General features: G+C 42.5%; 1 gene segment (V, D, J or C); it reads left to right on the top strand.

The window, feature by feature from the left end:
- The window catches only part of LOC115086821, a 329113-nt gene extending 315708 nt beyond the window's left edge, over nucleotides 1-13405 (top strand). Inside the window, 2 exon segments of the V gene segment in view lie at nucleotides 7998-8032; nucleotides 12839-13405. Coding sequence covers nucleotides 7998-8032; nucleotides 12839-13164 — 361 coding nt within the window.
- The last annotated feature ends 8706 nt before the right edge of the window (nucleotides 13406-22111 follow it).

Genomic DNA, 22111 nt, shown 5'->3' with positions numbered 1-22111 from the left:
CAGCTCAGCTTCTCCACGGCCTTCCACCCGCAAAGTAACGGCCAATCCGAGAGAATGAATCGCTCCTTGAAAACCTTCCTGCGCGCCTTCATAAATGAGAGACAGGATAAGTGGACTGAGCTCCTACCCTGGGCGGAGTTCGCATATAACAACCAAAGCCATGCTGCCACCGGAAGCTCTCCTTTTCAGATTGTGTATGGGAAGCAACTCAAGCCTCCGCTGCCCATTGCTACACCCAGTTCCTCTCCCGCTGCTCAGCTATCCGCGCAACAGCTACAGAGTCTATGGCAGGCTACCCAAAACAAACTTGCCACCTCCGCCACAGCAGCCAAGCGATGTGCCGATCGACACTGCCGACCCGCTCCAGTATTCCTTCCTGGGGATCGCGTCTGGCTCAGCACTTGGAACATCCATTTAAGGATGCCCTCTAGGAGATTTGCACCCAAGTTATGCGGGCCCTTTCGGATAGCCGAGAGGGTAGGTTTGGTCTCCTACAGGCTGCGGTTGCCATCCTCCTTACGGATCCACGACGTCTTCCACATCTCCCTCTTGAAACCACTGGTCCTCTCCCGCTTCCACCGCAAACCTCCTGACACCACTGCCACACCCGTGGCCGAAGATCCCACGTACCAAGTAAGAGAGGTCGTCGACGTGCGCTTCTTCAATCGCAGATGGGAGTACCTCTTAGCCTGGGAGGGCTGCGGAGAAGAGGACAATACCTGGGAGTCTGCCCGCAACATCTTGGACAAATCCCTCCTCCGACAGTTCCACCTCGATCATCCAGGGAAACCTGGCCCATTGAAGAGAGGGCGTAAAGGGAGGGGTACTGTTGTGGAGCCGACCGCCTCCTTCATGTTCGCGGTCAGGTCCGCTTACCTCCACTCCGGTCCACTAGAAGACGCGCCAAGGTCCCAGTCCGGTGGGCCGAATGGTCGCGGCTTCCCCACGTGGAGAACGCCATCCAGGCCGCCAGAAGCTCCGCCCCTCTCTTTGCCATGCGCGCGCAAGGAAGGCCCTTATGTGCGTCCAACACCCGGAAGTACGGGACAGCCCCCGAGCTGACATCCCACCCCGGGCCTGCATTTAACCAGCGTCCAGACTCCTAGTAGACGCCTTGCAACGTGGTTCTTTGAATGCTAGCTGCCTTCCGGACTCTGCTGGTTCCTGGTTCCGTTCCTGTTCCTGCTTCAGAGACTTCTTGATTGTCTTCCTGGTTCTGCTTCAGTGCTCTGCCAGCTTGCCGACAGCCACAACCTCGGTTTGTTCAGAACTCTGCCTACTGGCTGCCGGGCCTGCCCTTGGCCCGCATCCGAACTCTGTTTGCCTATTACCTGTCTTGACCCGATCCGGCCTCAGTACACTTTTGGCTAGCGGCCTGTCTGCCCCAGGCCTGCTTCTGAACTGCTGGTTGATCTCTACCTAACCTGGGCCTGCTTCTGCCATACCCTCTGCGGCCCACCTTCAGCCTAAGTCCCAAGGGCCCGGATCCCTACGGGCTCCTCCCGGGGGGATTCTGGGTCCCGGGTGAAGCCCTGCCAGACCCATAGACTCCACCTCCCAGTCTGCTTAGGAAGCCTCCTTGCAGTCCGGCCCAAGGGTCCACTGTATCACTACCACAGTAATCACAACAGCGGGTGCTGATTATTCAGCGGCTGCTTTCCTAGCGCGCCCCCAGGACATAAGGGGATTACATAGCACCTATACAACCTGCGCCCAACTGCGGGTTATTGCATTGGCCCCTTGGTCATCACTGACAGGCTGCTGGCATCTTTTGCAATGTTCTCCCAGATCCTTTTCTTTTTCTTCGAGGATGTCTTCTGCCTGAAGACTGCACTATGCTTTTCACCAGAAAATCCTTCTCTTCTTCCGTGCATTGACGCCACTTCTCCTCCAGCTGCTGGCTGCTGGTTCATGCCTGATTGTCTCTTCCAGATGATGACTGGGGTGGGTCCCTACCTCCCTAAGCATTGCTCACCTCCCCACCTCTCTCCTCCTGCTCTGAACCCTCCCCCCACTTTATCTTCCCCTCTAACTCAGGCATGCCCCTCTCCTCCCACCCCATCTCCCCTCCCTGGCTACATTCCACCAACTCTCCACCTTCTATTGTCTCACTCAGCTGCCTGTCACACTCATCTGGTCCCTCACTCGCACCCCTTCTGTCATGCTCCATTCTCTCCACAGCCTTGAATACCCACTCCACTCTTTCAGGAACCTAAACATAAAAGTGAACAAAAAGACAGAAAATCACAGGCCAACAATCACATACACTGTAAAGATTCTCTCAAGAACACAGACAAAGACAAAATGATGGAAAACAGCAAGGGAAAAGTCAAGCAGCTCAATAGATACCAACCTGCAATCACAACTGAACAACTACCAACTGCAACACCAAGAAAATCTCCAATGCCTTAGTCCAGAGCTCACCTTAACACCACCCAGCACTGACAAAATGGTCCTGGAAGAGGCTGCCTTTTATTTCCATGCAAGGAGGAGTGTCCAAGAATACTGATGGACATCTGTGTACCACCAGTCACACCATAGGTCAGTCTAGGCCACTTTTATTTTATTTATTATTTTTATATACCAACATTTGATCTCAATCAAGATATCACACTGGTTTACATTCAGGTACTGTAGGTATTTTTCTATCCCCAGAGAGCTTACAATCTAAGTTTTTGTACCTAAGGCAATGGAGGGTAAAGTGACTTGCCCAAGGTCACAAGGAGCGACAGCAGGACTTGAACCCTGGTCTCTTGGTTCATAGGCCACTGCTCTAACCACTAGGCTATTCCTACAATCAACCAACAGGGAACACTATAGCATTTTTTTAAACTAGCGCCAGATTTTACCGTGGTTCTCTGAATGTCGGTTTTAATGCTGGTTTAGGCATGCTTTTGAGGCTTACTGCGGATTCTTAGTGCTGGTTTCATTTGCATACCATCTGTTTACGGCATCGAGCAGGACTGCATGTTTTTAACATGCATAATGTTAAAAACCAGCACTAACATTTTGCACCGGTTTGGCACGGGTTTCATCACATCGGCCCCCAGACGTCTGTGAACCTGTGTGCACCCGAGGAGGGTACTCATGTTCCCAAGGAACATCATATAGCAATCTGATCTCCACTCCAAGAGGCTTTCATCCTTCACAAACATTGGCTGCAGCAAACAGCTTTCCTTTCACAGACTGCAGAGGCCCGTCAGCAGCTCTCAGCAAAACGTAATTATAAAAGCGGAGTTTTCTGTTGTTGAGCTTTTTTGTATTTGTGTAACCCCTGCTTCAGTTGGCTGCTGTATACCGCAGAGGCCACAAAAGAATTTGTAGTTCTTTTGGGGCCACGGCTAACTTGAACTCTCTCTCACACAAGTCTCTTTTCTTCAGAGCCTGGTTCTTTTACTGGTGGGAGGTGAGGAGGAATCTCTCCTCAAGGCCTTGGGTGGCAGGGGGTGACACTGTTACTTTTCCCTAGCAGAAGAAAGCCTTTTCTTTTCCCCTAGTCAGTGGATGTGAGTGCCAAACAAGCAACGCAGGAGACTCTGGGCGAGTGTCCAAAATTAAACTTTACTGACAGGGTTCATTGAAAAGTCAATGGCAAGGTTCACATTGGTTCTCAGTTACCCGATGACAATTACAGTTTATCTGTGCAAGGCTCTCTTACTACCAGGGCCAGAGAAACACTCACCCTCCAGGGCTTGGATAAATGAGGTTCCCAGGTGGGCAGGGGAATCTTGACTGGGCAAAAACCCTCTCCAAACTGGTAAGCAAAAAGGATATCTCAGTCTCTGCACAGAGTCCCACTTTACCTCCTCCCCAGGATGAAGACTCCAAGTGGTGGTTCTCAGAATGTTCAACTTGGTCTTACTCACAGTTCTCCAAAGTATCTCTTTCTCTCTTTCTCTCTCTGGATCCGTAGCTGGACAGGATCCCCTCAGGAACACACAGCTCTCATGAGGTTCCTCCATTCGGCAGGAAGAAGGGCAGAAAAACTCTTCCAGTCTTCTAAGCAAAAAGTAACTTTTCCCAATAAATGATCTTAACACCAGAAACACTTGAAGCAGGTCATCACCGTTCCTCTGTCCTCAATGAGGACACAAAGGGCAGGTCTTCCTTACCCTAGCACCCCCTCCCCCTCACCAGAGGGAGACTTCCCCATAATCTTCCTCCAGGCCAAAAACCAGGGATCTCACAAGGCTTCTTACAACAAAAATGGTAAAGTCCCAGAAACTCACACTGCAGCCAAGGTGTGGACTGCAGAGGCAACCTCCATGACCTTTCCCAGGGACTACAGGCAAGTGGTACCTGAGTCCAGGGGAAGGCCCAAAAACCAGTGAACTCCAAAAGCTCTTGCACTTCCTCCTAACTCTAAAACCAAAATGCACTGCCCCCAGAGTTCTCAGGAGAGAGCTACTTTCATTACCTCACCAGGGGGACGGCCATCCCAGCTCATCAAAAGGAGGGGCTGTAGCAAATGATGCCTCCCAACAAACACCACCTCTCTGTCCCTAGCTAAAGGAGTTAAATTAAGAGCACTATTGGTATTAAACCCAACAGGTCATTACATATTGTCTAATCTTTATGAATGTTTTTATTCTTTGTTACCTGTCTAAAATGATAGATAGGTAGGCTATAAATTTCTTAAATATATAAACAAAACAAACACAGCAAGGGTGCTGCAACTCCTATTGAGTTGCAGTTGATCCTGTCCCAAGCTAGTTACTTAGTTTCTGTTGCCCAGTCTAACAGGGATACTTACTGTGGAAATCCCTGCAGAAAACAGAAGACCTATTCAGACAGAAACATAGTTAGCAGGTCTGCTGTTCTCTCTGTCTCCCCCAAAACCTGGGCAGATTTTGAAATCTCTCAGAATCCTGTGTTCTGAAGCATAGTGCAGTTGAGGCAGCCATGTTGGGAAGCACTGCAAAAGTCTCAGAAGCAATAAATCATTAGTGACCCAGCCGCTTCTCTGTAACAAGCACAACAATATAGTATGACTGCACAAAGAGCAAGGTAATAGGGTACTATAGTACATACAATTATAATTGAATAATTGTGTATTGTCTGTAAAGCAATTTGGATATTAAAGGACCCAAATAAATATTGTTTTATGAAAATATTCCTCTATCTATAGAAAGAGAATATTAATTTTATAAATTAGGAAAAGGACTCTCTTAATTTGTTTTGTGTGATGCAAGAAAATGGGTCCAGGGAGTTGATTTTATACCAAATGGCCATTTTTTTCCATTTGCAGTTTTATGACATCCTGGTAGACTCCTTTCAAGCAGCCAGCACAAGTAGGACTTCAGACACTTCCTGAGACATGCCAGATCTCTACATATATAGCCCACTCTTAGAGGCAGGAATAGAGATTGGGGTGAAAGAGAGTGCAACAGTGAAAGGCCAGTTATATTTGACTTTTTCAGACAAAATATAATTAGTCCTAGTCTCTAAAAGAGGCTTTGGTTGTATAATGAGCCTTCTCTAATGATCAAAGCCTGAAAAGCATCGGTGCTACTGCCTTTGACACAAATAGATTCCTTCACGGCTTAAGCAATATAAATCCTGCTTCAGATTCCCACTTCTAATCCCAGCAGGAGCAGACATCCTCACAGTCAATGCCAACTATAGATCTGAATTGCATGAGCTATGATGTTCTCCTATTGCACCTAACACAACAAATGCTGAAAAAGCGTCTTTGACTCTGTATAAATTCAAATTGTTTGTGCATCCTTTCTTGAAAGTCAATATTTGTTAAGGAAGAAGATTGTGTAATGAGTCCCACTAATGTGTAAACTCTGAAATAATAGAGCTACCAGCACCTTAGAAAATGGAGGATCTACTTTAGCTGAAGTGGAAGCTAGCATTGGTACTTTCATATTTGGCTAGCGCCCGGTTGGATTTCCCAAAAGAAAGGTTTGCCCATACCTAGTGCTGCTTCGTTGATTATGTGGATTGCTGTCACTGAACTGTATAATATAGAATGCATATAGTTTTGATATTTAAGGAGATGACTCATCCTTCCTTTATACTCCTGCAGTGTTGCTAGAATTCTACTGCAGCTGTGCAGAGGTTTCCTCATCCTCCAGTCTGCCTGTTTTTCTAGTGGCTTCTTGGAATAGATGTTTCTGGTTTCCACATGCTTTGCACATGTGAAAAATCTTTTGAAGCCAATTAGTCTTTTTATTTATTTATTTGTTTTAGTATTAACTGCATCATTGTAAGCCACATTCTTCAGCACAAATGAACACATAACTCTTAATGGACTGACAGATTCATACAACTGAACATAATCTCTGTAAGAAACTTGGCTCAGGTAATGCCTTCCTCTTTTGCATACAGTTTATGTACAGCAAGTCAATAGCAGTTCCTCACTGTGGTGGACTTTTGGTAAAGGAACGAAGTTAGACATAAAACGTGAGTATAATCTGGCAGTTTTCCTATATGTTAATGTCTGAATATTTATAGCACTTCATTTTCTTGTTTTTTTATCTTTGAACTGAGGATAATGCTACAAAGTGTACCAGAGCAATGCAGCAAAAACAAAATATAAGCATACCACATGTAACAAAGGGTTTCTCTAAAGCCAGGAAGCTTTGTTTCTAAAACTAGAAATGACCCTAAAATGTCAGTGAAGAAATAGTGTCTCAGGTTGTGAGCTAAATGTAAAGAAGTTTGGGCTTAAGAATATTTGTTAAAAGGATGTACCTAGTTATTGTAAGTGCATAATAAAGGGTAAATCTGATCTGCGTAATAATTTCATCAGTCTTTGAAAGCCAGATATCTGTGTCCAATGTATGTTTTAGTTGATAGTTTTTATGAGTCCAAACTAAACCATAACTTTTTTAACCATAATGAACATAATGGTAGTCATAACCAGTAAGTTTCAGAGTGTAGTACATCAAACAGACTACAGACCAGGTTTTGTAGATGGCTTAGGTAGGAAGCAACTGTTGCGGTATAATTTTGGGAAAGGAACCAAGGTGGAGATAAAACATAAGTACATCTCTTCAACCATTCAACCATGTTTTTCTGTCTCAGCTTTTCACATTTTACAATCTTTATTTAATTTGTGCAGTGATGTACAATATCCCAGTGGTCGCCGTGGTGGCTTAATGCAAGTCTTAACTGGCAGGTTTCAATGTATTTTGACTAGAGAGAAACTGAGGGCTCTATTCTGAAATGTTTCACCTTTAACACAGACTAGGAGAAACCCATTTGAAAATAAAGCCCTAGGTTTTTCTATGAGGGGTAAATAGGAATTATTCACTATGGTGGACATTCAGTCAAAGAACCAAAGCAGAAATCTAATGTGAGTACAATCTGTGATTTCATTCATATATGTTAATGTCTTAATATTTAGAACACTTCATTTTCTTCAGGTTTAGCTTTGATGCCTGCTTTTATACCTCAGGCACTGGATAATTCTAGAATGTGAACAAGAGCAATGCACTAAAAACAAAATGTAGGCATATCATACTTCATCTAGAATCGGAAAATTTTGTAAAGAATTTTCCATGACTCTAAACTTTAAAAAAAGGAGTACAGTGTTCTCTCACATGATCTAATATAAAACTTTGAATGACCCTACTATGTCAATGGAGATACCTTGGAGATACCTTGGGAGTTAAATGTTAAGAAATGTTAAGAAACTCTAATTTAGGAAAATATTCACAGTGAAGCTTCTGCTTCACAAAATTTGCCAAAAAAGACTTCTGGTTATTACACTGGTTTGATGGACCTCGTTACTTGTCAATACATAGTAACGAGTACATTTGATCTGCATAATAATTCCACCTGCCTGTGATAACCAGAAATGTAGGTTCAATATATGTTTTCATTAATAAATATCACTTGAATGAATCTAAACCTTAATTAATAAAGTGGCAGCCATAAATAACCTAATGGTAGCTATAACTAGCAGGTGTCAGTGTAGAATACAAGGAATAGACTGAAGTTCAGGTTTTTGTACAGGGGATAGGTTGGATGTAATGGCTGTGGTACACTTTCGGGGGAGGAACCAGAGTGGACCTGAAACGTAAGTACTTTTATTCAGTCATTTTATTCTTGCTCAGGTTTTCACAGTTTGTCTTTTTTTTTTTTAATTTTGAGTGGTAAATGTACAATATGTCAGTGGTCTCAGTGGTAACTCAATGTTAGTTTTATCCAATGAGTTTCACTGTAGTTTGACTTAGAAAGGCTAATGTCCTATTCTGCCTTAAACACAGACTAGGAGAAACGGATTTGAAAGTAAAGTTATAGGTTTTTTGTGGAGAGCCAGGTAGGAAGTAATCCCTGCGGTAAACTTAGGGAAAAGGACTCAAGGTGGAGATAAAACGTAAGTGCATCTCACGGACCAGTTTACGCATTTTGACACTGATATACTTTCCTACCTTCCCAAAATGTATTTGTGGGGTAAGTAAGCAACACAATTCTGACTCTTAAGTTTTTAACCTCTATTAAATGAACTTGTCTTCAAGGACAAAAGTTAGACCGTGGCATTGTATGTCACATTTTGGGTCAATCTGTCAGGTTTTCTCTTTTAAGCCCCGCCCGTCATGAGCAGAGAATTGTTTTGATAGAGGGAATAGGCACTGGGTGATCAACGTGGTTCAACTTTGGTTCAAGGACCATGGTGAAGATAAAAAGTGTTTTCTCATTGTAAAATTGAATGTTTTAAAGTTTGTTCATTCGACTTCCACATTTCTGTCATATTCATTGTATTTTGCCAACCAGTAGAGGAATACCATAGAATGGGATAGACTAAATGGGGAGTCTTTGCCAGGAAAATTCTATCATTTCCACAATATATGGTAGTACAGCTGATGAATTTGACTATAAAGTTTGCCATTTACAACTCTTTTGTGCTATTTCTGGAAAACACTGCCAGTGATGTCCCTTGGGCTCCCAGGAGCCCTTTCTTAAATTATTTTATGAAAGCAACGAGCATTATGCCATGCAGAACAGAGCTGGCAGGAACATAAGAAACTGATAGTGGAAAGAGCCCCTTGAAAAGAAATTTGTACCACATCACTGAATCCTGCAATTAGAAAGACATCAGCAGTCTCTTGAGTTTAACAGTGGAGCAGAATTATTTACTCTTTATTTTAGATCTATGTCTTTCTTAACAAGTGCCTGCTATTAGAATATAATGATTTATAATCAATCTAATTTAGTGCATTAGTACTGCACAATGTGACACTAAAAAAATTCTATAAAAAATAAGAGAAAATGCAAAAACAAAATTGACATTAAAAAAGTTTAGATAAGAGCTTTAAATTCATATTCAAAGCTTTCTTGTTTCAAATCCTAAATCTGAGGTATAAATACAGTAAAATAGCGAAAAGGTAATAGAGAATAATAAATGTAAGATTATAATATATCCAGAGAAATATATTGTACATGAATTATGAACATGCCACAGCATTGCCGATGCATGCTAAATTACTTCATTAGTTATTTTTGTGAGTTTTATATGTAAAGGTTTGGTAAAGGCAGAAGAATGTGCTGTATTCTAATTTGTATAAAAGTATTGATTACATCCTATAGGAAATATTGTATGCATATAATATACGTAATATTTACATGTTTCTCTGCATAACATATTTGAAAGACATTTAAATTAAGGACAGTTTTAGTAAAAATAAATTCTGTAACCTGAGAAAAAGAGAATTAAAAATAATTTTTTAAATATTAATTCAACCTATTTGAAAATCTTATTAATTTAGATATAGGGATTTTAAGCTATATATGGTAATTTTAAGCTATATATGGTGAGAAATATTTTAAGCTATATATGGTTTTAAGCTTTTAAGCTATAGATGGTGAGAAATATTTCTAGATAATGTGCAGAATTAACAATATATGTTAGTTTTCAACACCACATAAATGGGCTTTGGTTAAAGTTGAAGAGCTCTCTAACAAAAAATATTTTAAGAGTTGGTTAAAATTTTCATAAGATAATTAGCAATCAAGGTATTGAGCTTTCAGAGGTATACTGAAGCAATCAGATCCCTATTGTTAACTTGAGCCTTAAGTATGTATAATAAAATTTGATAGTGATATATTTCCCATCTATTTCATACATCTGTTTTGTATGTAGTCTGAACATTACCCCATTAATTTACAAATGACTTTTCTTTTACAAATTAAGTAATGTCTATCTAATCCATATTTATCTGCTGTCTTTAGTAAAAATGTATACTGTAAATGTGCCTAATACAAATAAGGCACATCACAGTTGCTGGCACTCATTTGTACAGCATTACACAATGTCAGTGTAATATACATTCAGTACATTAGTGAAGGGATAAGGAGCTTACATGGCTCCTGCTGTATCAGTTTCTGACAACTTATTAACTTAATCAATTTTTCCATTGCATTTTTATAGTACAGCTAAAAACCTTTTATTATATTAGTGCTCTGTTCAGCAGCACTCTAGACACCTGTTCCATGGCTGCTTGACACTTTGAACACCAACGGCTGTGCGGCCAGAAGGGCTTCTGAGCAGAACCAAGTGTCAGCCCTGGTTTATGCACCTGTCCTGTGACCAAGTCTCAGGACAGGTGCACAGAACCTAAAAAAGCAAAAGAGGAAAATAGTGTTTTTAATAATGGGGTATGGCAACCGAACTAGTCACATGAGTTGGATGGGCTTCAGAACTGACTGTAAAGCCAGCTTCCCCAGACAATCAGTTCCAGATCTGTGCAATACCAGTCTTTATTAGCGTATGTAACCACTTTAAAGTATTCCCTGATAAAGGATGCACAAATGTGATTAACAAGGTTCTTCAGACATGTTAAAGTATTTTATTGCATATGAACTTTATCTGCTCCATAGCTCTATAGAATCCCATATCCTGCCATCAAAAAGTAGAAATCTGTTTCCAACAAATCTCATTTTATATGTTGCATATGTGTTATATGATTATTGTTCCTATCCTGAGTTAGCTTGCCAAGTAGTACTTATTAAAATAAACTAAAAGTTACCATAGTCATTATTTTCAAGACTACTGGAGCAGAGAGATAATTAAAATTAATAACTGTTTGCACTAATTAGAGAAAAATAGCACCAACAAACACTTTGTGCAGATAAGTGCCTGACACTGCTGATTTTGCTTAATGAATTCCATGTAACATGGTCATTGGCACAGTTCTGTCTTCTGCTGCTTTGTTACTCTGCTGGTTTTAGTCCATTTCATCTCAGAAAGAAAGGATGAACTACAAAATCCCCAAATTCTTTATAAGGAGAGCTAAATATCTAACAATAAATTATCCCACTGTTCATGAGGCCCTCTGCACTCCCCTCCATAAATCAGTGCTACTTTGTGCACATTGCCATTCAGTAGCCACGCTCCTCCTCGTTTTCCAGTGTGCTCAGACATCAGAAGCTTAAGCTCTTCCATTTAATATTTACCTGTCTTCACTAAAAAAAAAAAAACTAGTCCTTTAGCAGGTGCCAAAGTTTTGTTAAGTTTGAAATATGAATAACATTTTTTGTGTCATTTCCGTTTAAATTAAATGTGCTACAGTATACGAAGGGTTATTTAATTACTAAGCACAGATACCCAGAAAGGAAAAAAAATATTTCAGTTACCTTTATTCACTCAAGCCCCTGCAGAGTCAGAGTTTACTCCCTTCTGGGCCTGGACAAACCACCTTTACCGAATGGAGGTACAGTTCATTTTTCAACAAATACAAAATAGACAAAAACCCTTACAGAAAAATCCGAATGATGGGTCTTCTTGCTTTATAATTCATCTCTGTCTATGCCACCAGAAAGTTAGAGCACCCCCCCCGCCGCGAAATCTCTGGCCAACATAGCATTGTTGACAACCCTATCCTATTATAAATCTAACTCCAGCATATAGCATAACACCTACACTTTTCTTAAGACTATCAGTATCTAGCATTTATAGGTAGGTAGCATTAGGACCTTTGGTGGTTTGTATCAAATTATTGATGGGTATGTATATGTTGTGTATGGTTCTTTACATCTGTTTAATAAGATCATCTTTCTATAAGCATATGGCACAATAGGTTCTTGAGGCTTGGATTGGCCTCTTTTGGAAACAGGATGCTGGGCTTGATGGACCCTTGGTCTGACCCAGCATGGCAATTTCTTATGTTCTTATGTTCTTAGTGATCTTTATTTCCAAATTTCACTTTATAGATCCCTCCAGACTTTGAAAATAGCCAAGAGGAGGTGATATAGGCATAAACCGTGAAGTTAGTCTTAAGACTCTGCTATAAAACTGGACATTAGATATGTAATGAGCAGTAGGGTTGTGTGAAAGTAGACCCTTTTATGCAAGGAAATCCACACCCAGCAAAGCCTCTGCATCACACTAAGTACCATTTCCCAGCCTTGTGAGGCATTCTGTAAATACAGAACACTTGTTTTACCTTCCTGTCATGAGTTAATTTTATACAAAGTGCTATCTGCAATTTGTAAGGAGAAGGGGAAGCACAACTGGAAAGCAAACTAGGAAAAATAAAGCAGAGGTGAAAGTAATGTGAATATCTTACAATTCCAAACAGGTAAAAGATTTACCACAGTGCACCTTAGAAATATTCTTTTACACAGAGTAGGGATTTGCAGGAAAGGGGGGGGGGGGGGCATTAAACTAGATTTGACAGAATGTTAGGGATAAATTCACACTTTGTGACTTCACAGAATGGGAAATGCTGTCTTGTTTGGAGAATACCTGAAGATAGCAGGGGTAACTGCTTAGAAGTTGCTTATAACTTTCAGGCTGCACCCTTGTGTGATGATTGGTTGCATTTCTCTATACTGCGTTTCCATCATTAAAACGCTATTCTCTGATTATTTTTATTTTTTACAGGTAGGGAAAATGCTAAACCTTCTGTATTCATCTTCCCACCTTCGAAAGAAGAACTCCAGGAGGGGAAGGCAACCGTTGTTTGCTTAGTCAACAACTTCTATCCAAGTCAGTTGACTGTGACATGGAAAGCAGATGGAAGCGCCATCAGCACTGGTGTGGAGAAAAGTCTGATGTCAGACACTGACCTCACGTACAGCCAGAGCAGTACCCTCACTCTCACTAGCAATGACTACAATCGTCATAAGGCGTTCACCTGTGAGGTTGGCCACACAACCCTGACATCACCTATCACGAAGAGCATAACTGTATCAGAGTGCTCTGCCTAGGGGGCTCAGAGAAGAAGCAGCCATTCATTTCTTTCTTAGCATGTATTCAGCCTTCTTAAAAATAAAATACAGTACAATTCTTATTATCGGCAGTCAGGGATAAGATCTTTGTTCTTCTCTGTCAATCGCTGAATCTAAAGAATATAAACTGTCTGGAATAGCTTTAAAAGTCTGTCATTTTTCTGCTTTTATCATGTAAAGTTTGAACAGTGAATAAATGAATAAAAATTATTCTGCTCTACCCTTTTTGTGCTTGTTTTGTAAATCCCAGTAATTAATCACATAAGTATCTATACACAAATAAAATTTAAAAAAAAACTAGAATCAGCTGTTCCCATTGGCCTGCCAGATTAACTCATATTAGCCAAACACAAAGAGTTCTGACGGAAAATTCCTCTGCTACAGTGCAGTCTGCAAACCCGGCTTCTGGTGTACATGGAGCCAGATTAAAGTTTCAGGTTAAAGCAAGGGAAAAACAAGGTGGAAAAAGACCACATGTCCATTTGCCTGTTCACCTTTGAAACATCACACCTGTTGACTAAGAATTTAAATTCCTGCAACTTCAAGAAAGAAAAAAAAAAAATCCACAGCAGAAAACTTTGCAACTAAAATCTTCTTCAAAGAGCATGGTATGCCTTTTTCCTGAAAGTATTAAATGTAAAAGTGAGGGGATAGTCTCAGGGCACTGTTTGCTCAAGTTTGTGCTTGCAGAGTGCTGAACAGAATGAAGTTGTGCACTACATACTGCCTCCATAATAGGTCTGAAAACTATTTGTAGCCTCATTGTCATTTAACAAAAGCCATGCACAGAAAGGATAGCAACAATATATCATAATCCCCTCCTATTTCTAGATTATTACACAAGGGTCTAACACTCCCATGGGCCCAGCAAGTAAGGAGTTTGTTTCAAAATAGTAAACTGTAATTGATGTACCACACTTTGGGCCTTATTCAATAACATTTTTTCCATAGGCACAGGATTGGAAACCATCTATTTTTGAATGAAGCCCTATTTGTCTTGTCTGTGTGAGACACATACCATGCAATGGCTTTCCATAAACAGGCCCAATTCAGTAAGGGTGTCTCAGTCCGTGTGCTGTGTTACCAAAGGATGTTGCTGAAAGGGTGGTAGCCTATTCCATAAGAAATGATCCCTGAGGGCAGCCATGCTTACAACAATACCACACATAACCTCACACCGAAGGAGACTGGAAAGGGTTCATGTAGTGTGTGTGATTTCTAAGGGTCAATCGCACCTGCTGATATGTTACTGAATGGCTTCCCCAGTGCTGGTGCAAGGGTCTGAGCCCCCTAGGCAAACCAATGTAACACCACCACCCCATCTCACAACCAACACCAAAACCCACCCTGAGTTGAATGTGCCCTCCCTTACAGTGAGATATATAGAGTCAGAGTCTCCTTTTTAGAGTTCTCTCTCTCTCTCTCTCTCTCTCTCTCGTTGATTACCGTAACCATGATTGCCACCAATCAACCTTTAAATATGGTGCCCTTCCGTCCACACATGCTGCCCCGCCCTCCTACGGCACCTTAAGCAGCCGTCGAGATTGCCTAATATGACCTGCTGGCCCTGGCTTCCCCCAGAGGGAATTACAGGGAAACATCCTAAAAAACCCACAAAAATAATGAATTAAAATGTTTAAATGAGAGAACATGAGTATTGCTGCATGCACAGGCCTTTTGAAGCAATGCAGCATGGATCGTTTTCTTGTAATGTAATGAAATGTTGGCAAACTCTCTTTCCAGCCCCCACAATCTTCATCTTAAGTACCAGATTGTACCCTCCCCATGACAGCAGTCGGCACAGTGTGTTGTGGCGGTCAAAAAAGCAAACAGAATGTTAGGAATTATTAGGAAGGGAATGGCAAATAAAACCTTGAATACTATGTACAATTCTGGTCGCTGCATCTCAAAAAAGATATATATTTGCACTGGAGAAAGTACAGAGAAGGGTGACCAAAATGATAAAGGCATGGAACAGCTCCCCTATGAGGAAAGGCTAAAGAGGTTAGGGCTGTTCAGTTTGGATAAGTCGGCTGAGGGGGGATATGATAGAGTTCTACAAAATTATGAAAGGACTTGAACGGGTAAATATGAAACGGCTATTTAATCTTTCGGATAATACAAGGACTAGGAGGCACTCCATGAAGTTAGCAAATAGCTCATTTAAAACAAATTGGAGAAAATTCTTGTTCACTCAATGCATAATCAAGCTTTGGAATTCGTTGTCAGAGGATGTGGTTAAGCCAACTAGTGTAGCTGGGTTTAAAAAAGGTTTGGATAAGTTCCTGGAGGAGAAGTCCATAAACTGCTATTAATCAATAGGGAAAAGCTACCTGTTTGTTGCCAGCTTTAATAGCATGGGATCTATTTAATATTTGGGCACTTTCCAGGTTCTTGTGACTTGGATTGGCCACTGTTGGAGACAGAAGGCTGGGCTTGATGGACCCTTGGTCTGACCCAGTATGACATATGTTATTTTCTTCTTTGTCAATGAAGCCTCTTGTTAGTTATATATCACAAACTGCTTTTTATAAGCTAAAACTACCGGTAAGGTCTTTTTTGCTCAAGGTATTATTTCGGATTGTTCTTCAATCACTGGTTTTGGGACATTTCGATTATTGTGCAACATTGCTGGTGGGTTTACCAGATAACTTTCTGAGAATATTGCTGCTAGTACAGAATGCAGCAGCGTAGATTCTTTTAGGCCTGTTCAAATTTGAGCACTTGTCATCCACGCTCTAGCCTCTGCAGTGGTTACCAGTAAAATTTCAGGCAAGGTTTAAGCTAATGGCCATGGTAAACTGTGAGCTGAAGGAAATGCTGTCTTATTATACCCCAAGTAGAACACTGCAATCAAGTTAATGGGATTATTGAATGTGCCATCATTGAACAGGAATATGTTAACTCAAATTCGAACTAGAGCCTTTTCATTTGTCACCCCAACACATTGGAACAGTTTGCCAGTTCACTTGAGGGGACTGTTGGAGATAAAGGAATTTAGGAGGGAGATGAAAACATTTTTTTTCGGGAGGCATATGGTATAAATGAGATGTGATAAGTGTTTGATTTTATGATATATTTTATAGTTGACAATTGTTTTATATTTATGCGTTTATTCATGTGATCCACCCTGGACACATTTTGTATTTGTTACCGTGTTTCCCCGAAAATAAGCCATTCCCTGAAAATAAGCCCTAGCTTGATTTTTCAGGATTTTTCTAGTGGGCTTGAAATATAAGCCCTACTCCAAAACTAAGCCCTAGTTATAAGTGGACATGCGGTTGCACCCCAAGACATGCCTGACCCCCCCCCCCCCCCCCAAGATTTACCAAAAGTCCCTGGTGGTCCAGCGGGGTCCCGGGAGCAATCTCCCCCTCTTGGGCCGTCGGCTGCCACTAATCAAAATGGCACCGATGACCCTTTGCCCTTACCATGTGACAGGGGCTATCCATGCCATTGGTTGGCTCCTATCACATGGTAAGAGCAATGGATGGCCCGCACCGGCAAAGGGCCATAAGCGCCATTTTGATTACTGGCAGCCGATGGCCCAAGAGCAGGAGATTGCTCCTGGGACCTCCGCTGGACCACCAGGGAATTTCGGCAAGTTTTGGGGGGGTCAGGAGGGTGGGGTGGTTGCAATTAATTAAATTTGAAGGGTTGGGGGTGGGTTTGGGTGTTTTTTGTTTTTTTTACAACCCCGTTGTAATTAATTAAATTGGAAGGGTTGGGGCGGGTTTTGGATATCGTCTCCGGGGCAGCCGAAATAAAATCGGCCCGAACCGCAGGAAAATGAAATTTCCCGTGGCAGGCCGAAAACAAAGGCTGAACCGAAAGGTTATGGAAAAAAAATAAGACATCCCCTGAAAATAAGCCCTAACCTTTTTTTCGGAGCTAAAAATCATATAAGACCCTGTCTTATTTTCGGAGAAACACAGTAGTTGCAGAATATAAGCATTTTAAATAAATATATAAAATGGTGAGAAAAGAATCAGGATGACAAAAGTAACATAAAGGCTAATGGTGGGGAAAGAAACATGAAGGGGTAGATGATGATGATAAGAACAAGAGGAGATGAAGAGAGATAGAGACAAGGAAAAGAACATTAGGAGAGATGCTAGGTAGAAAAACATGAAGAGAATTGAGAGAAAAAAGTATAGGGTAGATGTCAGAAAAAAATAGGGATGTGCACACAGATTTTTTTTTTATCTTCATTTTGTTTTTTGGGGGGTTAGATTTTTTTTGTTTTTATGTTGTATTTTTTTCATTTTTGGGAAATAATGTGTGCTGTTTGCAAATAGGGTGCACTATTTGCTAACAGTATGCCCTATTTGTTAATATTGCACACTATTTTTATTTATTTATTTATTTATAGGTTTTATATACTGTTATTCAGTAGAACCATCACAATGGTTTACATAATAAAAACAGAGTCAGGCTAAACAACATATTCTAGAAAATAAAATTACTAAAATGGTACAAAAAATGCAATTACAAAAGACAAAGAATAAAATAAGATCATTAAAAGTAATAATAAAAGTCAGCTGGAATTGTTATCAGAATCTCATATGCTTGACGATTGTTCTGAATCCTCATAAGTTTTCATGAATAGCCAGGCAATGGCTATGCATAGTGGCAATGGTAAAATGTTCCATATTGTAGGGCCAGCAATGTTGCGCTGGAGGTGGTCTTTATTCGAGCAATGGCGCGAACCTCTGGGGCATTCCCCTCTACTGACATCATGCCATCCGGGTATATAGCCTGTACTATGTTGCTAGCTCATTGAGTTAGCAAGGGCTTGGTCTTGGCCGGTCTAAGCTACTCTGCCGCTTCCGTGCTGCTGCTGGAAGCTCTCTCTCTGCCCTTCGGGGTAATTGCTAACCTGGGTACCCGCTCCTCAGGGGCCCTCTGCTTTATTTCAGGTGCCTTACAGGGATTAGGTACTCGCTCCTCAAGGGCCTGCTCTCCCTGCCTCGGTGCCTGCATCATCTTCTTCAACCTGGTGGAATCACATACCTACAGCAACCATCTAGTGAGTAATCTAACTCTCAGTCTATCTCATCCTCAGTACTGCCTGACTGGAAAACCTACACTGGAATTCCCCTTTACCAACGGGGTGAGAAGGGTCCCCTCTGCCGAGAGTCCTGAGACTGCTACATCCAGACTACCTCACTACTGCCATCTCTGGTGGTATACTTCAAGCTGTCTAATAAAGAACTATTCTGTGTTTGTGTGTCCTGCATTTAGCCCAGTACTGTGGCACCTCACTGGGCTCCTCCCCATGGGTGTGGTCATTTGCCACAGTACCCGAGAATCCACCCAAACACCGCTTAACCATAACAGATTGCTAACTCCATGGATTCGACCCAGCTCACCGAACCAGTATGTCTGCGGACTAGTGCTCTCCATTCTGAAACTATCTCCTTTTTTGTTTTAGAGAAGGCCATGCACCCTATAGTACTGGGGCTACCGTGGCTGCAGCAGCATATGCCTCAATTCAATTAGGCTACTCTGGAGCTTTCACAATGGGGTACAGATTGTCATGGTAGATGCCTGATGGAGGTCACTCCTAAACCCTGCATGCCAACTTCCCCAGTGATGCCGGGGTGCCGCCTCAATAAGAGACATCAGAAGACAGGAACATGAGGAACATCAATGAAGATACTTGATAAGTGGATAGACGAAGGCAAGGCTAAAACTCAGGATGACGGAAGGATCCAGGCAGCTCTCATAGCAGGTTCTGACCGGAGTGAAGGCTTCAGTGACCCAGCGTGGCAGATTCCCAGAGAGGGTCATCAAGAAGTGGAATCAGCCGAGGGGAGGCTAGGGCTGGACCTGGCACCAGGGACATCCGAGGATGAGGGCATCCAAAGAGAGGAGCTGGAAGAAGTGGATGCCTGGAGTGGAACATCTGAAGATGAAGACATCAGGATCATTTGAAGACAAGGACATCTGAAGATGAGGACACATGATCCAATGAGAGACCAGGAAACATAGACGAAGACAGGACGAAGGACCAGGAACCACAAAAGAAGACGATGAGGGAATTCCCATGAAGAGTGGAGTGCCTTGAAGAAGTTGGAATCAACGAGAAGTCCAGGAGCGGACTGGCTTCTTGCGAAGGCGCTGAAGGACTGGCAAAGGGCCCTTTTATAGAGCAGAAGTGGAGACACCCGGATGACATCATCAGATAGGACTGCAGTGGGCTACTCCCAGCACAGGCCCTTTAAGAAGGCAGGAGAGGCACGGCCGCATGCCTGGGAGGCAGGACCATGGAGAGCGGCGTCCATACCGCGAAGAGGAAGCAGGAGCAGAACGATGGGTGTGGCAGACTCCAGGCTGCATGGGGGCACGGTGGCGGCTCCCTTCTGCTGCACCGAAAGAGGAGGATTTCGGCAGCCACTGGGCCATGAAGGCAGGACAGCGGCGGCAGCCCAGCCCACCGCAGGAGAGAGGACGATGTCGGCAGCCTCCAAGCTGCATGGAAGCACAGCGGCCCAGACGCCATGCTGGAGGATGGCGTGGGAGGCCTCCCGGCCGCAGAGGCTAAACGGCGGCAGCTCTGACCACCACAGAAGACAGGCGGCGGTCTCCAGGCCGCAAGAGACAGCATCGGGGGCAGACTGGCGGCGGAGGTAAGATGCTTCTTGCGGCTAGGCCCACGAGCAGCATTGCAACAAAGGAGGAGTAAAGAAACTGTAATGGGGCCAGGAAAGAATCAAAATGGTGATATGATAAGGGGAAGGTCAGGATAGACTATGGCCAAATGGAGAAGAAACTAAATGAGAGTAAGGGAAAGTAGTGGGGGAAACAGTATAGCTAAGGAAAGAAAGAAAGCAAGAAGAGGAAAGGAGAAGCAGTCATTAAGAACTGAGAATGGAAAAGGTACATCATAATGTGTAATAACTCACACCAACATGATTTGCACAGCTACATTTTTATTAAAACTTCTAGCATCCAGTCAGCTGCTGCCCTGCTTCCTCTTCAGTTATTTCCAGGTCAAACCATCAACTAGTCCACACAGACTGTCAAATGCCCCAGGCATTACACATCAGCATTGGCTAGGGTCCATCTGACAACTAACCATGCCAGAATCATCTAAGAAGAGCTAACCATCAACAACTGGCGTCCTTGTAGCTTAAGGTTGTACTACAAATTCAACTGGTCTGGTGATTGCACTGGTCTTTGTGACTTTCAAAGTGTGGCTGCTTTAGTATCTCATGATGGTGCAGTAGCCTCTTTATGCCCCACCAATTGCTCGCTCAATATTTCATCATCTTGATGTGTTTGCTAAGTAAAACAATCATCCCCCTTGAGTAATGTTCTCAGCTTCTAACGCATCAATAGCTCTGGCACTTACATTCATACTGTTCTTCTCACTTATCCCCCACCAGCTCTGTTCCTTCCTCTACCCCAGGGGAACTGCAGCCCAAGCTTTCTGAATGTAGTCCATATCACTTTACCACTGTCCCAGATGCTAGAAGTACCTCAACAGGCACTATACCTGTTTCAGTGCATGATATTCCAGGATTTCAATATCATCAATAACTAACATCACTATATAGCAGGGGTGCGCAAATGGCAGGGGGGCGTGCCCCCTCAGGGGGCCACCAGAGGCCGGGACAAAAAGACAAGAGTGCCCGCCTCTGCTGTCTGGGGCCTAGTGGAATGTCATACCATGGGGGAAGGTGCATTGGGCTGCTGGTGGACACAATCCCACTGGCGGCCAAAAAATAGAGAGCGCAGTCACCAGTGGACCTCATCCCACCGGCAACTGAGCAGAGAAGGACACCCTTCCCATCTGTGCAGGCATGCGGTATTAGAACTTGCTAGATTTTTAATATCGCGGGACCTGCACAGAAGAGGAGGCAGCAGAACGGGTTTCAGTACCAGAAGCAGCGACAAGCAATCGACTCCTCCCCAAAAGCCACGCAGCGGCAATGACAGCGACAGCAGGAATGAGAGAGATTCCGAGGCTGCCGACAAAAGAAAGAGAAGGAGACGATATTTTTTAATAAGGTCTTTTAATTTCTACCTTTTATTGTTTTTACTTTTTACCTTTACTATGTAATTAATAGTTTTAAAATTTAGATATTTAGATATATATTTATAATATAATAATTGTAATTTTTCCATTTCTGCCTATTTTAAATACTATGATTAATTGTAAACCGCTGAGATGGATCCGTCTGTGCAACGGTGAAACAGTTTTAAATAAATAAATAAAGTTAGTGTGTGTATGTATATGAATGGGAGCTTGTGTGTGTCTGTGTGAGAGAATGAGTGCCTGCCTGGGGGTCTCTCTATGTGTATGTGTGTGTGTGTGTGTGTGAGAGAGAGAATGGGGGTCTGTGTGTGTGTGTGTATGTGAGAGAGAGAGAGAGAGAGAATGGATGCCTACCTGGGGGTTGATCTGTATGTATGTGTGTGAGAGAATGAGTGCCTGCCTGGGGGTCTGTGTGGGTGAGAGCCTGTGTGTATATGAGGGAATCTGGGAGAGTAAGAGCTTTTGTGTGTATGGGGAGGGGAAAGGGACTTAGAGCCTGTGTATGAGAGTGTGTGGGTATGCATGAGAGCATGTATTCTAATCTCATAACCTGACTTATATGATTTATATGTAGTTTTTCCTCCCTGTTTACTTCCTAGCTACTATAGCTCCCAAGTTCAATCCCCTTGTTAAATGTAACTTTACTTGTTTCGGCCTTCTTGTTTGGTTACTCTGGTTTATCCCCTAGTTCCATTTAAACCGGCCTGATATGAATCCCATTCATGAAGTCCGGTATAGAAATATGTTAAATAAATAAAATAAATGTGTATGTGTGAGAGAGGATAAACATGCAAGAGTGCATGTGTGAGTGAGAGAGGATAAAGTTTGGGTGTCCCCCTAGCCCTCTAATCCTCGACAATCTCAGGATGACTGGAAGTCAAG

The sequence above is a fragment of the Rhinatrema bivittatum genome, chromosome 1 (assembly GCF_901001135.1).
Source record: "Rhinatrema bivittatum chromosome 1, aRhiBiv1.1, whole genome shotgun sequence".
NCBI lineage: Eukaryota > Metazoa > Chordata > Amphibia > Gymnophiona > Rhinatrematidae > Rhinatrema > Rhinatrema bivittatum.
This window is presented reverse-complemented; position numbering and strand designations above follow the sequence as displayed.